Raw genomic sequence first — 16,436 nt, 5'->3', positions numbered from 1 at the left:
CTCCAATAAACCACCAGAAAACCAGAAGTGGTGCTGTAGCTCAAGTGGTAGAGCGCTCGCCTTGAGCTGAAGAGCTGAGGGACAGCGCCCAGAGTTCACGCCCCATGACCAAAAAAAATAAATAATTTAATACAATTTTAATCACAAAACACAAACTATTTGGGGTTGGGGCAGGTCATAGGGCTTTAACTCTGGGCCTAACTGAGTACTGTCCCTCAGCTCTTCAGCTCAAAGCTAATGGTGCTCTACCACTTGAGCCACAGTGCCACTTCCAGTTTTCTGGTGGCTCACTAGAGATAATAAGAGTCTCACAGACTTTCCTCACCAAGCTGGCTTTGAACTGGGATCCTCAGATCTCAGCCTCCTAAGTAACTAGGATTACAGGAGTGAGCCACCAGCGCCTGCCCAAATTATCATTTTTAATATTCTCCTCTTGTCTATTTCAATAGTAAAAAAAGTGTACATGTCTATATAAACAATAATCAATATTCACATTTTTGTGCTATGAGTCAAGCTCTTGAGATACTTTAATTCTGGAATTCACTCAATAAATAAGTAAATAGCTGATGCAAATGGGTGAAGAAATTCAAATCCATATGTACCAGAATCCATCTTCTCTCCACAAGAATCTTCTTTTCACCATTATTATGTATTTCTAGCACAGAATCTCTATCACATAGCCACTTTTCAAAATTATAATTGCTAATAGCTACATAGCATTTCATCTAGTAAAAAGAATTTTTTTTTTAGGGGAAGGAGGTCTTAGAGCTTAAATTCAAGACCTGGGTGCTGTCCCTGAGTTCTTTTGCTCAAGGCTAGCACTCTACCACTTTAAGAAACAGTACCACATCCGTTTTCTGGTGATTAATTGGTAATAAGAGTCTGGTGGACTTTCCTGCCCGGGCTGGTTTTGAACCACAGCCCTCAGATTGCAGCTTCCTAAGTAGCTAGAATTACAAGTGTGAGCCACTGGTCCCAGCTAGGATACTAATTGTTGTCTTGTATTTTTGCTTATATATATATATATATATATATATATATATATATATATATAAAAGTTTGCTCTCTTTTCAACTTTGCTTCCTGTTATATTTGACAGCACTTGCTCTCCCATAGCTTCTGTGTTTATGACTCCAGTCAAAGAGCAGAATAGAGACTAATCTAAAGGTGAGGGTTCTCTGGAAAGGAAATGATAGTTCTACACTGAAATAGATGCCTAAATTAACTCCCACTAAACCATGGAGACTAGTGACAGAGGGAAGTTCTTCCAAACCAGAGGGTGCTAAACTACCAAACAAGGTGTACTTATCTCAGAAAACAACCCTGAGCTGCTTGGCAATTATTTCTACTTGTGAAATTCAAGTTTTTTTGTTTTTTTGTTTTTTTTGTCGGTCGTGGGGCTTGAACTCTGGGCTTGGCCGCTGTCCCTGTGCTCTACCGCTTGAGCCACAGCACCATTTCCGGTTTTCTAGCGTTTTATTGGAGATCAGAGTCTCAGGAACTTTCCTGCCCGGGCTGGCTTTGAACGATCTGATCCTCAGATCTCAGCCTCCTGAGTAGCTAGGATTACAGGCGTGAGCCACCAGCGCCTGGTGAAGTACACTTTTTTTTTTGGGGGGGGGGGGAGTTCAGGTCGTGGGGCCTGAGCTCTGGGCCTGGGCACTGTCCCTCAGCTCTTCAGCTCAAGGTTAGCACTCTACCACTTGAGCCACAGTGCCACTTCCGGTTTTTTTTCTTTTTGCTTATGTGGTGCTGAGGAATCAAACCCAGGGCCTCAGGCATGCAAGTCAAGCGCTCTACCACTGAGCCACCTTCCCAGCCCCAAGTACTTTTTTTTTACCATAAAGTTTACAAGAACTTTCTGGCCTGTCTTACTATACAAATCAAACTCACTATAAAGTCTTGGCCTTTATATCTTAGAAATACCAAAGTACTAGGCTACAAACCAAGTGTCTTTGAGCTACTGGGGAAGCTGAGAGGGAGAGGATTGAGATTTTAAGTCATTTCAAATGGGGGGGGGGATTTTTTTTTTTGGTCGGTTGATAAGTTTCAGGGACTGGGCCCTGTCTCTGAGACTATTTGTGTTCAAGGCTAGCACTCTACCACTTGAGCCACAGGGCCACTAACAGTTTTTGAGTGAAGATAAGAGCATGGGGACTTTTCTGCCCAGTCTAGCTTCAAACTGCAATCCTCACATCTCAGCCTCCTAAGTAGCTAGGATTACACATGAGCTAACAGTGCCCAGCCCAAATAGAAAAATTCTTGAGAACCTATCTCAAAACTAACGTGCAGTGGTAGTGTTTGCCTTGCATGCATGAGGCCCTGGGTTCGATCAAAACCACATAAACAGAAAAGGTTGGAAGTGGCACTGTAAAGTGCTAGCCTTGAGCTGAAGGACAGCGCCCAGACCAGAGTTCAGGCCCCATGACCAACCAAAAAACAAAAAAAAAACTAACAAGCAGCAGGGCATTGATGGCTCTCGCCATCCGTAATCCTAGCTACAGGAGGCCGAGATTGAGATCTAAGGATCAGGGTTCAAAGCCAGCTAGCTCCAGCAAGAAATTCAGTAAGACTCTTATCTCCAATAAAACACTCAGAAAACTGAAATGACACTGTGGCTCAAGTGGTAGAGCACTACTAGCCTTGAGCTGAAGAGCTGAGGAACAGGGTCCAGGCCCAGAGTTTAAGCCCACAACCGCACAACAAAAAACTAGCAAGCAAAATAAGGCCTATGAACCAAACAGTTCTGAGGAACACTTTTAAAATAAAGTCCCCAGGGACATTTCTTTTTAACTTGTTTGCTTTTTTGGTCCTTAGCAATACTTGGGGGCTTGAAAGTAGAGCTTGCACTCTCAACTCAGCTTTTTCACACATCGTTAGCACTCTACCATTTGAGCCATGGCTCACCTTCCAGCACTTTGCTAGTTACTTTGAGATTAAAAAAAAAAATCTCCAAATTTGGAGACAAGATTTGACTGCTTAGCCGGGCGCTGGTGGCTCACATCTGTAATCCTAGCTACTCAGGAGGCTGAGATCTGAGGATCGCGGTTCAAAGCCAGCCCAGGCAGGAGAGACCGTGAGACTCCTATCTCCAATAAAAACACCAGAAAACCGGAAGTGGCGCTGTAGCTCAAGTGGTAGAGCGCTCACCTTGAGCTGAAGGGACAGCGCCCAGGCCCAGAGTTCAGGCACCATGACCGGACCCAAAAAAACAAACAAACAAAAATAAAAAATAAATGTGATCTCTGATTCTTTCAATCATAAAGTCTCTCTGGCAGTTTGTTTTGTTAGTCCTCCCAAGTAACCGGGACCACAGACATGCCTGACAATACTCTTCTTGTTCATTGAGATGGAGTAGGAGGGTTTCCTCAAAAATTTTTAGCTCAAGCTAACTTGGAAAATGATCCTCCTAAATGTCTAGTATTACAGACTTGAGTGACCATGTGCAGTGTGACAGGTTTAAATACATACATGTATATATAGATATGATTCAGACAGCTGAAGATGCTAAAATTGACTCTTCATTTAAGTAGGATATCTCTCTTTTCAGTTAGTACTGGGTTTCAACAATCACAATTAAAAATAATACAACAGGGGCTGGGAAGGTGGCTCAGTGGTAGAGCGCTAACCTTGAGCTGAAGAGCTGAGGGACAGTGCCCAGGCCCAGAGTTCAGGCCCCATGACCGGACCCAAAAAAAAAAAAACAAGAAAAGTATTCCTTGCCCATGTAATTGTAACCCCTCTGTACCATATTTTCACAATAAAAAATAAAAGAGTAAAATGGCCAAGTGATCCCTAATAATTTTAGGGATAATATAAGGCAACGTGACAACAGAAAACAGTTCACTAATCTAACATATTAGGTGAAACTTTCAGTGGGCAGGTCCCTTCACTGCACAGCCAACGACAGAAGCTGGCATATTGCAAAATCAAAATTTAGCATAAAAGATGTTCAAGAGAAATAGTAGCACCTGCCTGTTTGAATGTCCTTCCAGAGAACCCAGGATTTAGAACTGTCTTCAAATATGATGAAGCAGCTCTGTTTCAATACATTTATCTGTAATACAGAGGAATTTGATGATTTCTTAAACATGTAAACATGAAGTTAAATTAAAAATCATTTAGAAGTTTTACTTCAATAAAAACAAAACATAACTTGCCTTTTTGATAGTTCCAAGATAAAACAAGCCATCTGACCATCTAGCTAGGACATCCTGACCCTCTTCAAATTTACATGCTGGCTTTTTGGTTTTATGTCCATCCTGTAAAGACAGCTTGGTCAAGGATGTTGGGGTCTTTTGGTTTCGACGTAAAGGAGACCGCTTGTGGACCAGTGAATTACCTGCTCCTGTAGAGTCTCTGTTTGGAGAATACAAGACCAAGTAAGATTTAAAGAACTTTTACCAATGACATATTTGACATGTTAATCAAGTACTTTTAGTCTATTAAACCCATTAACTTGAAGGAAATAGAACAAGTACTTCAAGTCACAAATACTCCCCAAATAAGTTTAAAACAAAATAATAATTCTCAATACCCATTCGTTACTTTAGTCCAAGGAAAGACTACAATTCTGCAAAACTCTACCATAAACATATTTGAGCAGCTGTCAACAGCTATAAACTGAGGCAGGCATAGCACAATTATGAAGAAAGGATGTCTCGAATCTCATGGCTGTGTTTCAATAAAGAAAGAGAATTGGGCCAGGTACCAATGGCTCATTCCTATACTATGCAAGAGTTGAGATCTGAGAATCAGGTTTCAAAACCAGCCTGGGCAGGAAAAGCCCATGAGACTCTTATCTTAAATAACTCACCAAATACCTGAAGTGGTGCTGTGGCTCAAGTGGCAGAGTACTAAGCTTGAGCAAAAGACCTCAGGGACAGCACCCAGCCCAAATTCAAGCCCCACTACCAGCACAAAACAAAAAAGTGTTTTAAACCTTATGTCACTTGACAATTAAGATATATTAACTATGGAGGGCAGGGCTGGGAGTGTGGCTCAGTGGTAGAGTGCTTGCCGAGCATGCATGAAGTCCTGGGTACCACATAAACAGAAAAAGCCAATAGTGACATTGTGGCTCAAGTGGTAGAGCACTAGCCTTGAGCAAAAAGAAGCTCAGGCTCAGGGACAGGCTGAATTCAAGCCCCAGGAGTGGCCAAAAAAAAAAAAGTCTAACTATGGAGGGCAGTAGATGGGTGTATTTACAATAGTAAATATACTATTATAACTACTATACAGGAAATAACTACTAAATTTACTCTTTTTAAAAAAATTAAAACCACAAATTTCACAAAATTGCATCCAAATGAAGTACATTTCAATGAGAATATTGCGTTTTAAGGCTGGGAATGTTGCTTAGTGGTTGAGTGCTTGCCCTGGGTTCAATTCTTCAGTACCACATAAACAGAAAAAGCTGCAAGTGGCTCTGTGGCTCAAGTGGTAAAGTGCTAGACTTGAACAAAAGAAGCTCAGGGACAGGACCCAGGCCCTGAGTCAAACCCCAGGACTAGCAAAAAAAAAAAAAGTTTTAAGCAAAGAACTCAAAATTATACATTTCTACTTCAACAAACCTAAAATAATTATGTATGAATAAGACACATGAATTAAATAAGTGTAATTTACTTACTTACAAGTTTATTCTATACAACATAGCATAATGCTATCAATAATTCTCTTTTCAGTTATGAAGTAATAGTCTAAACTTGATTCATAATTCCAACTGTATCATTTACCTTAAAATATAATGAAGTATAATATTTCACTGTTCTGACGTAAGTTGTTTTACTAAATAAACATACAATGACAACACAGAGAATGAAAGAGCATGAATATGGTTGAAATAGATTGTTTACAACTATGAAAATGAAACAATGTAAACTACTAAAATTATTTTGGGAAGGGAAAAAGAGGATAGGGAGTGAGATTAACTAGAATACATTGTAAACATGTGGAAATGTAACAATGAATCCTCTCACCCCATATAACTTATATAGGATAATAAAAACTAAATAAAGGGAATGGGAATGTGGCTTAGTGGTAGAGTGCTTGTCTAGCATGCATAAGGCTTTGGGTTCAATTCCTCAGTACTACATAAACAGGAAAGGCCAGAAGTGGCACTGTGGCTCAAATGATAGAGCGCTAGCCTTGATCTGAAGAGCTCAGGGACAGAGCCTAGGCACAGAGTTCAAGCCCCACAACCGACAAAAACAAAAAACTACAAGTATGTGTAAACTATGCCCACACATTTATGTGCAAGTTTAAAATTGCTAAAATTGCTTTTACTACATATATAAGACTCTACCCATAACTCAGGTAAGACAATGCAGGGTTTTTATTATAATAAAGCAAATCTTTGGTCCTAAGCACAAGGAAGAAGAAACAAAAGAACAGTATGTCCTGACTACAAGCTCCTAACTTTGCCTGAAGAGTTAGAAGAAAAAAAAACTTCCAAAAATGCAAGTATGAACTGATCCAAATTATGAACTAAGGTCACAAAATATAGAAGGGTAGCCAAGAAGAGTTCAGAATTAACAAAAGGTAAAATCAGGTCTTTCATTACCAATATCAAGTGTCCTATCCACACAATATTAAATCAATTACTAGTGGTAAATTATACTTCTAGAGATGATTCAACTTGGTTAAGTTTCCCAGGATGGTAATAGTTGGCTATTGAGATTGTTGACTTTGAGATAATAAAATGCTGCAGAACAACTGTTCTAGCATTGTTTTGTATCAGAGAACCTTGGTTTTTTTGTCGATCATGTGGCCTGAACTCTGGGCCTGGGTGCTGTCCTTCAGCTCTTCAGCTCAAGGCTAGCACTCTCTACCACTTGAACCACACCAGCTTTTTCTACTTCCAGCTTTTTCTGCTTATGTGTTGCTAGAAATCGAACCCAGAGCCTCATGCATTCAAGGCAAGCACTCTACCACTATGCCACCTTCCCAGCCCAAGAACCTTGTTTTTTTAAACTTACAACTTGTATTTCTTTTTTTCCAAATTCTTTATTTTGAAAACTGTCAAAAGAAGTCAGGCACTGGTGGCTCACATCTGTAATCCTAGGTACTCACTAGGCTGTGAGCTGAGAATCAAGGTTCAAAGCCAGGCCAGGCAGGAAAGTCCATGAGATTCTAATCTCCAATTCGCAAGCAAAAATAAAGCTGGAAGTAGAGCTATGGCTCAAGTGGAAGAACATTAGCTTTGATCAAAAAAGCTTAAAGAGGGCTGGGAAGGTGGCTCAGTGGTAGAGTGCTGCCTTGCATGCATGAGGCCCTGGGTTCGATTCCTCAGCACCACATAAGAAAAAAGAAAAAAGCCGGAAGTGGCGCTGTGGCTCAAGTGGTAGAGCGCTAGCCTTGAGCTGAAGAGCTGAGGGACAGTGCCCAGGCCCAGAGTTCAGGCCCCACGACCGGACCCAAAAAGAAAAGCTTAAAGACAACATCCAGGCCTTAAGTTCAAGTCCCAGTACTGGCAATTTTTGCTAATGTATTTGGATGTTGCACACATTGATAGCCTAAATTTCTTTAAAACAAAGAACTTTCTCTTATATAATCTTCAGACCATTATCATATCAAGTAAACTAAACACTGGTACATTATTAAAGAACAATATATTCATTTTCTCCAACTTGACCTAAAAATGACCTTGACAGGACTAAAAGCAGGTAGAGACACAAAGGTTTAACCACAAACAAGGTAAGCTAGGCAGCCCTGTTGCCAACAGTCTGGCAATCCTAGAAGCAAAATAAGCACACAGTTTTTGAAATCTTTAAATCCAGCAGGAAATATGGTTTGACAATGACTCTGGCATCACTGTTTGGCACTGGAGAAGAAGTGGCTATCTCACAGTTCTATAGCCAGTTGCTATAGGGAGCCTATCATTTGAGACTGAGCTACTCTGGGAACCTGAAAACAAGAATACCAAAGCAAGGTCCCTGGGGACAAGCTGCCACAGTGCTTGGGCACTAGAGGCAGATTGGACACTGACCTACTGAGTTTAAGGAGCAAAATTTGGGCTAGAAGTTGACACAGTCTGTGTAACAAGAGTGAACCCCATAGCTTGAAGATTCCTACAGAGACTAAGAGGTCCAAGCCTGTGGTCAGCACATTGCTCAGCTTCTAGAAGGTTGTGCCTCATTGATGCATGTGGTTTGTTGCAGGTTAGGACAGAGAGCTCTGAGACCAGGCCATGAAGATTTTTTGATTGCTGCTGCTTCCTATATCCTTCAGGGTAGTTTACTGAAAGACAGAATGTGACAGCCCTAAGACAGGCAGGCAAAGTGCCAGGTTCCCGTGGTTCACCACCTCCAGTGTAGGTCTCAGTGCCATTTGTATCGCCCACTCTCCGTGGCCTGGATATTTGCTGTCCTGGTGCACAAACAGGGGGCCCTCTGGTGTGAGTTGGAATCTGACCAGTACACAGGCCACAAAGCTCACCGGAGCCAGTAGCAATTCCCAGCATGCAAAGAAGAACGCTTCTACAGTAAACAGAGCCCTGAGACTGACACTGCACCCTTAACAGAGCTGGCCTTGTCCACTGGAGCATCAGCCTGAAAAGTGAAAACTGACAACAGTAAATTCTAACTAGGACTTACTGACCACACATACACCTCTCACAGATTCCAATAGTCAAGGAGCCGGAAAGGAGCTTCTCCAATACATTGTCACCTTTCAACTTTTTTTCCAACATCTTTCATATTGTAATAATATTTTTATTATTTATGGGGTTTTTTGTTTTTTTGGTTGGTTGTGGGGCCTGAACTCTGGGCCTGGGCGCTGTCCCTCAGCTCTTCAGCTCAAGGCGAGCGCTCTACCACTTGAACTACAGCACCACTTCTGGTTTTCTAGTGGTTTATTGGAGATAGGAGTCTCACGGTCTTTCCTGCCCAGGCTGACTTTGAACCGTGATCCTCAGATCTCAGTCTCCTGAGTAGCTAGGACTACAGGCGTGAACCACCGGCGCCCGGCTTATATTTATGTTTTTAATTCCTCTTCATGTTTTTGCCTCATTTTATTTACAAGAGATTTTGGGTTGTTTGCACGCTTTCTCACTTCTCCCTTCTATTGTAGTTCTAAGGTTTAAACTCAGGGTCTCACATTTAGTAGGAAAATATGCTGTCATTTGAACTGTACCCACAAGTCCTTCTTCCTTTAGGGTAATTTTCAGATAGGGTCTTATTTTGTGCTTGTAGCCCAGTTCAGACAAATCCTCCTACCTATGCCCTCTCATGTAGGTAGGACAACAGAAACATACCACACCTAGAATTCTACTTTAGTTGGGTGAGGATCTCACCAAGTTTTTGTTCAGGCTGGCCTCAAACAGCAATCTTCACAATCTCCTCCTGTATAACTGGAATTATAGGTATAGATTACCATACCCAGCCTTAATTAATTTATAACTTTATAGTTACTCTATATTATTCTTGTAATTTCCTTTTCTGGTTACTGGTATTCTAATAGTTGGTTTTAACTGTTTTTAATTATAGTAATCTTTCTGGTTCCTTTTGTGTCACTACAGTTAGAGCAGTTTCTTTTCTCCTCTCTTAGTGGTACTAGGGTTTAAACGCTCAAGAGGTGGCTCCTAAACACACCTCTCTCAAAAAATTTCAGCACACTAGCCAAACAATGGAATCAACTAAGGTACCTAACAACAGATTAAATGATGTGGTGTGGGTGCATATGTTTGTGTGAATGTTATATATAATACATCTGATGGAACATTATGTTCATAAGGAAAAGGAAGCCAGCACTGGTGGCTTACCCCTATAATCCTAACTACTCAAGAGGGTGAGATCTAAGGCTAGCAGTCTGAAGCCAGCCTGGGCAGGAAAGTCCATGAGACTCTCATCTCCAATTCTCAACTAAAAATAAAGCTGAAAGTAGAGCTGTGGCTCAAAGTGGTAAGGCACTAGCAATGAGCAAAAGAGCTCAGGAACAGCACCTAGGCTCTGAGTTCAAGCCCCACAACTGACAATAAAATAAAAAGCAAAATGAAATGCCATTTGCAAGGAAACAAGTGCAAGTAGAGTACAACTTAGTGAGGTAAATAAAAAAACAAAATATCATATGCATTCATTAATATGTGGGAGCTAGCAAAGTATATATATCCACAGACATAATTACTTATATGGATAAACTTAGACATGAATCAGGCTAACAGACTATTCAGGAGGAGAGAAAAGAATAGGGAATAAAAGTAAGTTATTTTGTAGTATGTTCCAAATTATCTGGGAGGCAACATAGAAAATCTCAACAAAAGCTAATGACCAATAGGGCCAGAAGGGGAGAAATAGATTCTGTTGGTGGGTGGGGACTTTGTGGGAGAGTTTTGCAGGAGGGGAAGAGGCTGAATACTGTTGAAATAATTATTTGCAACTATGAAAATGAAACAAGGAAACCTGTTGGGGATATTAAGGGGGGTTAGGAATATGATGAAGGGAGTGAGACTTATTGGAATACAGTGTTAAGATATGGAAACAGGGCTGGGAAGGTGGCTCAGTGGTAGAGTGCTTGCCTTGCATGCATGAGGCCCTGGGTTCGATTCCTCAGTACCACATAAGCATAAAGAAAAAAGCCAGAAGTGGCACTGTGGCTCAAGTGGTAGAATGCTAGCCTTGAGCTGAAGAGCTGAGGGACAGCACCCAGGCCCTGAGTTCAGGCCCCACAACCGGACACACACACACACAAAAAAAAAAAAGATATGGAAATATAACAATGAAATGCAACAAAACAAAAGCAGAAGAGATGATCATCCTAAGAAGCATGCAATCATAACAAAAATAATAAATATGAAAAGAACAACATGATTCTTCCAAGTTCACCCCTCAATAACTTGATCTAAAGACTGATATTTAGAAATACCTAAGAGTTGCCGGGCACTAGTGGCTCACGCGTGTAATCCTAGCTAATCAGAAGGCTGAGATCTGAGGATCACAGTTCAAAGCCAGCCCAGGTAGGAAAGTCCATGAGACCCTTATCTCCAAATGAGCCACCAAAAAGGCAGAAGTAGAGCTGTGGCTTGAGCACTAGATCTGAGTGAAAAAAAGCTCAGGGATAGTGCCCAGGCCGAGTTTAAACCACAGGACCAACACACACACACACACACACACACACACACACACACACACACACACACACACACACACTTGCATTTTAGTAAACTGGGAGTAGATGCAGATTGACCACACACACACCCTACACACACACACACACACACACACACCCTTGCATTTTAGTAAACTGGGAGTAGATGCAGATTGACTGGCCAAAAACACAAGCGGATTTAAAGATGCTATAAATAACTATGACTAGCAATGTGTTTAAATCATTAATAAAGAATCTCCCTATCAAAAAAAAAAGTTCGGGCTGGGAATGTGACTTAGTAGTAGGCTGCTCATCTAGCATGAATGAAGCCCTAGGTTCAATTCCTCATTACCACATACACAGAAAGAAAAAAAAAAGCCGAAAGTGGTGCTGTGCCTCAAGTGGTAGAATGCTAGCCTTGAGCAAAAGAAGCTCAGGAACAGCGCCCAGGCCCTGAATATAAGCCCCAGAACCAGCCAATTTCCTAACAAACAGACACAAAATACTTACAATCAACATCATAGTAAAAAATAATATTAGTAATGGGTGCCAGTAATTCTATCTACTCAGGAGACTTGAGATCTGAGGATCACGGTTGAAAGCCAGCCTGGGCAGGAAAGTCCACGAGACTATCTCCAATTAGCCACCAGAAAACCAAAAATGGCACTGTGGCTCAAGTGGTAGTGGGCTTTGCCTTGAGCTGAAGAGCTGAAGTTCAGCACCCAGGTCCAGAGTTCAAGCCTCATGACCAACAAAAAAAAATTTTTTAAGCTGCTTAGGGATAGTGTCCAGGCCCTAAGTTCAAGCCCCAGGACTGGCAAAAAATAATAAATAAATAAATAAGCAAAATAAGCCAGATACTGGTGGCTTGCACCTATAAATTTTAGCTTCTAAAAGGCTGAGATTTAAGGATTGTGGTCCAAAGCCAGCCCGGGTAGGAAAGTCAGTGACACTCTTTTTTTTTGGGTCCAGTTGTGGGGCCTGAACTCTGGGCCTGGGCACTGTCCCTCAGCTCTTCAGCTCAAGGCTAGTGCTCTACCACTTGAGCCACAGCACCCCTTCTGGCTTTTTTTCTTTTTGCTTATGTGGTACTGAGGAACCGAACCCAGGGCCTCATGCATGCAAGGCAAGTGCTCAACCACTGAGCTACCTTCCCAGCCCTAGTGACACTCTTATCTCTAACAAACTACTCAGAAAAAGTCAGAAGTGACTATGTGGCTGCAGTGTCCAATACAGCTCTTGCCTTGAGTACAAAAAGCTCAGGGCCAGCCCCTAGTCCCAGGACTAGCAAGAAAAGAAAGAAAAAAACAGGCTCAAGCCTATAATCCTAGATCTTCAGGAGGCTGAGATCTGAGGATTGTAGTTTAAAGGCAGAAAGTGAGTGTCACTCTTATCTCCAATTAATCACCAAAAAAGCAGGAAGTGGAGCTGTGGCTCAAGTGATAGACTGCTAGCCTTCAGCAAAAGCAGCTCAGGGACATCGCCCCAGGCCTGAAGTTCAAGAACCAAGACTTGCAAGCATGCTCACAAAAGGAAGCCTAATGAAAAGTCTTCAATTCAAATCAGAGTTAGATATTAAACAGAATATATAATAAAACTCTGAACAGAGAACTAAAGCAAAAAGCATAAGTTAACAAAGTATTAAGCCTATAATCCTAGCTACTCAGGAAGCTGAGATCTGAGGATAGGATTCAAAGCCAGCCAGGGAAGGAAACTGTGAAACTCTGATCTCTAATAAACCACTCAGTGGTCCCGTGGCTCAAGTGACAGTGCACTAGCCTTGAGCTGAAGAGCTGAGGGATAGCTCCCAGGCCCAGAGTTCAAGCCCCAAAACTGACAAAAGAAAAAAGAAAAAATTATTAAATAAATCTGTATCATTTAGAGAAAAAAAAACTTTAAGCAGGTTGTTTCTATAATGCAAGTTCAAAAATTGCACATTTCATCCTGATAAACGTAATTTTAATACCCATTAATAGTATAAATATTCAGTATCAGGAAATAGATGTTTTATTTGTTTTGTTTTGTTTGGCCAGTCCTCAGGGCCTGGGCACTGTCCCAGGAAAGCATTCTACCACTAAGCCACATTCTGAGACCTAGGTGCACTTTTTTTTTTTTCCCGGTCGGTCATGGGGCTTGAACTCTGGGCCCGGGCACTGTTTCTAAGCTCTTTGGCTGAAAGGGAGCGCTCTACCACTTAAGCCAAAACACCACTTCCAGTTTTGGGGTGTTTAATTGGAGATACGCAGCTCACAGATTTTCCTGCCTGGGCTGGCTTTGAACTGTGATCCCTGAGGATCACAGCCTCCTGAGTAGCTAGGATTACAGGCTTGAGCCACCATGCCCTGCACCTGGGTGCATTATGTTTCTATTTATTTATTTATTTTGCCAGTCCTGGGCTTAGACTCAGGGCCTGGGCATTGTCCCTGAGTTTCTGGCCAAAAGCTAGCACTCTACCACTTGAGCCACAGCACCACTTCCAGCTTTTTCTGTTTATATAGTACTGAGGAATCAAACCCAGGGCTTCATGCATACTAGGCAAGCACTCTACCACTGAACCACCTTCCCAGCCCTAGGTGCATGCTTAATTCAAATTCTTAGAACATTTTTAGCACTTCAGAAAAAAATTGTAGGGGCTGGGAAGGGGCCTCCAAGGGTTCAATTCCTCAGCACCACATAAACAGAAAAAGCTGGAAGTGGCACTGTAGCTATGTGGTAGAGTGCTAGCCTTGAGCTGAAGAGCTAAGGGACAGCGCCCAGGCCAAGAGTTCAAACCCCACAACTGACAAGCAAGAAAAAATTGTAGGTAAGTTTTAATGTGTCAATTCAAATACATTTTCATATGTAGGAATTCAAAACAAAAGACAAGGTTGGATTCGATTCCTTAGCTCTAGGACTGGAAAAAAAATGCATTCCTTCTCAGGCTTCACTGCAAATATTTGGGAGTGTAAATTACATTCTCAATAGAAAACATAATGGTCTACATCAAGAAATTTTAAATCAATTCTTTCCTTGCTTCAACTACTACTAGGAACGCACCTTGAAGACTAAAGAAAAACAAAAAAAAGGTTCCATTTTAAGCACTGTCCCACATCCTAAAAGGTCACTTAGAAATTTAAGTGTATTTTGTCTACAATAAATATTTTTAAATTTAACTGCTTTTGCAACTTGCTGCTTTAAAAAATTAAGGAATCTTCAAAGGAAAATGAAAACATGGACGCCAAAACAGCTTGTATACAAGGTAGAACATAGGAGGGTCACATGGAAGCAATCTGAAGGAGAAAGTACTACTGGAGCAACTGAAGTCAAATTAAATTAAGACACTATTTACATATCTCTAGCTCTGTGCTGACCTCATATGGTGCTTTGCTATATATTATGCACAGGTCTACCTAGGTTTGCATACCTGAATTCATATTATATAGTTTCTATCTTTAATCGAAGTTAAACATTCCACGGTCCTTTTCCCATTGTTCACGAATCCTCACTATTCCTCAAATCACACCCCCCTCCCCAATAAATCCATCTGTTCCTGCTAATGGCTTCCAAAGACATAACCAAGGACACCAGATTGTAAAAGAGTTCTGGCACTAACGAAATATTATGTTAAGAAATCTTGGCTAATTAGTGAAAAAAAAAATCCTTTAAACCAATACCTTTCACCAATAGGTTATGAAAGTGAACACAATACCAATGAAAAATTTAGAAAGGGAGATAAAGTAGAGCCAAATTGAACAGAAGAAACGCCTCCGATTTGGGGGCGCTCCTCAGACTTACGAGCCACTCCTCAGATAGGTGGGGGCACTCCAAATATATGGTACCTGTTCCCCTTTAAGCCTTCCAAGCTGGCTTCCAGGCTCCATTTCAGTGTTCCCCAGATCCTTAGATTCTCTGCAGCCGGCTCACTAGAACCCCCCCCTTCCTCCACTCCCACCACCCTTTGGTTTTCCAGAGCTACTTCCCTTAGCGACCCCCATGGCCCCAGGCAGCCGCTCCACTAGGCCCTCGCATCTTCCTCACCCCCATTTCCTGGCGGCTCCTCCCCTCGCTTCCCCAGCCCCTCGTCACCAGGTTCAGCCAGCCCCATCAACCGACTCCCGCCCCCAGGTTCCTTCCTGCCCTCCACACCAGAGCTTCCCCGTCTCAACGTTTGACGGGTTCGCCGGGCAGCCTGGCACCTCCTTGTACCCCCGTTTTGTCCAACCGTCTACAGACCGACCCCTTCTTTCAACGAAAATGCCACCGCCACGGCACCCACACACGGGAGCCCCCACCCCACCTCGGTCCTCCATCTTTCTCCCGTCCACTCGCGTCCTTTCTCCTCCTCCCCGGCCTCCTGCGGGAGAGCCGGCCCCGGCCGCCGGCCCCGGCCGCCGTCCCTCACCTCATTCGGTCACTTCAGTGGTGCCAACCGCTTCATACAGGAAGGAAAACACAACCCCTCTCGGCCCCGCGGGCGCTTCTCCGGCGAGTCCGAGTCCTGACCGGGGACCGCCCCACCGGGAGCCCCGCACATACGCGGGAACAAACCGAGGTCGGTGGGGAGGGAGACGAGCGAGCGTTCTCACACCGGCCTCAAACACAGACCACTTCGCTACAGCCCCTCGCCATTTTGGTTTCCCGCGGACTGCCGGTGCATTCTGGGAGCGCGGAGCCACACTGGGGCCGAATGGCTGCGCTCCAGGGCCGTGGAGGGGCGGGGACTACGCAGCCCGCGCGGAAGAACACGGCGTCCTGCGTCCGCGGCCGGAGATGAACAAAGAGGGACTCTTTAACGCCGCCGCAGCAAGCCGGGTTCTTCCGCCGTCGGCGCCGACACAATGGTGAGAGCAGCGCCCGGCCGCCGCCGGCGCTCCTTTCTCTGCCGGCGTCCGGCCTGACCTGCGGTGTCCCCGAGGAGAGCCCGGCTCGGCCCGTCGTGCGAGGCCGGCTTCCTGCGGGTGGAGGACACCTGCGCAGAAGCACGTTTCTTTCACCTTCCGGGCCCCTGGGCAAGGGAGGAGGTCCAGGGCCTCACTTTTTACTCTGCAGCCTCGCACTCCTTATGAGGACCTGCTTCCTTGGAAGACTGTCAGACTTTTTCTTTTTCCTTTGACGGTGAAAGGAATTGAGGTGGGGGGAGGGTAACCCTCCCCCCATCCGTCTCCCCACCACCACCCGCTTTGCTAACCTGCTTTGCAAGCTTCCCTCCTTTGTAGTGAAATCTGAAGATGCTGTCCGTGCAGTTGCGGTTCATTTTAGGAATAGAGAACTTGGCTTCTAGGGCAGCCTCAGATCTACTGCCCACTGGGGTCCCAAGTTACAAACTACCCCCCCCAGTGCTTATCTCTTAGAATGTGAAGGTGTAACCCGGCTCC

General features: G+C 43.4%; 1 protein-coding gene across 1 annotated transcript in view; it reads right to left on the bottom strand.

Moving 5' to 3' along the window:
• Positions 1-15,706, bottom strand: part of Mtf2 (metal response element binding transcription factor 2) — a 72,688-nt gene extending 56,982 nt beyond the window's left edge. The window contains exons 1-3 of the mRNA XM_013018236.1: positions 15,464-15,706; positions 4,161-4,359; positions 3,976-4,057 (exon numbers count right to left, since the gene is read on the bottom strand). Of these exons, the coding sequence (XP_012873690.1) occupies positions 3,976-4,057; positions 4,161-4,359; positions 15,464-15,468 (286 nt within the window). The 5' untranslated portion in view covers positions 15,469-15,706. The remainder of the gene's footprint in view (positions 1-3,975; positions 4,058-4,160; positions 4,360-15,463) is intronic.
• Positions 15,707-16,436: the final 730 nt, after the last annotated feature.

The sequence above is a fragment of the Dipodomys ordii genome, unplaced genomic scaffold, assembly GCF_000151885.1.
Source record: "Dipodomys ordii isolate 6190 unplaced genomic scaffold, Dord_2.0 Scaffold39, whole genome shotgun sequence".
In the NCBI taxonomy this organism is placed as follows: domain Eukaryota; kingdom Metazoa; phylum Chordata; class Mammalia; order Rodentia; family Heteromyidae; genus Dipodomys; species Dipodomys ordii.
This window is presented reverse-complemented; position numbering and strand designations above follow the sequence as displayed.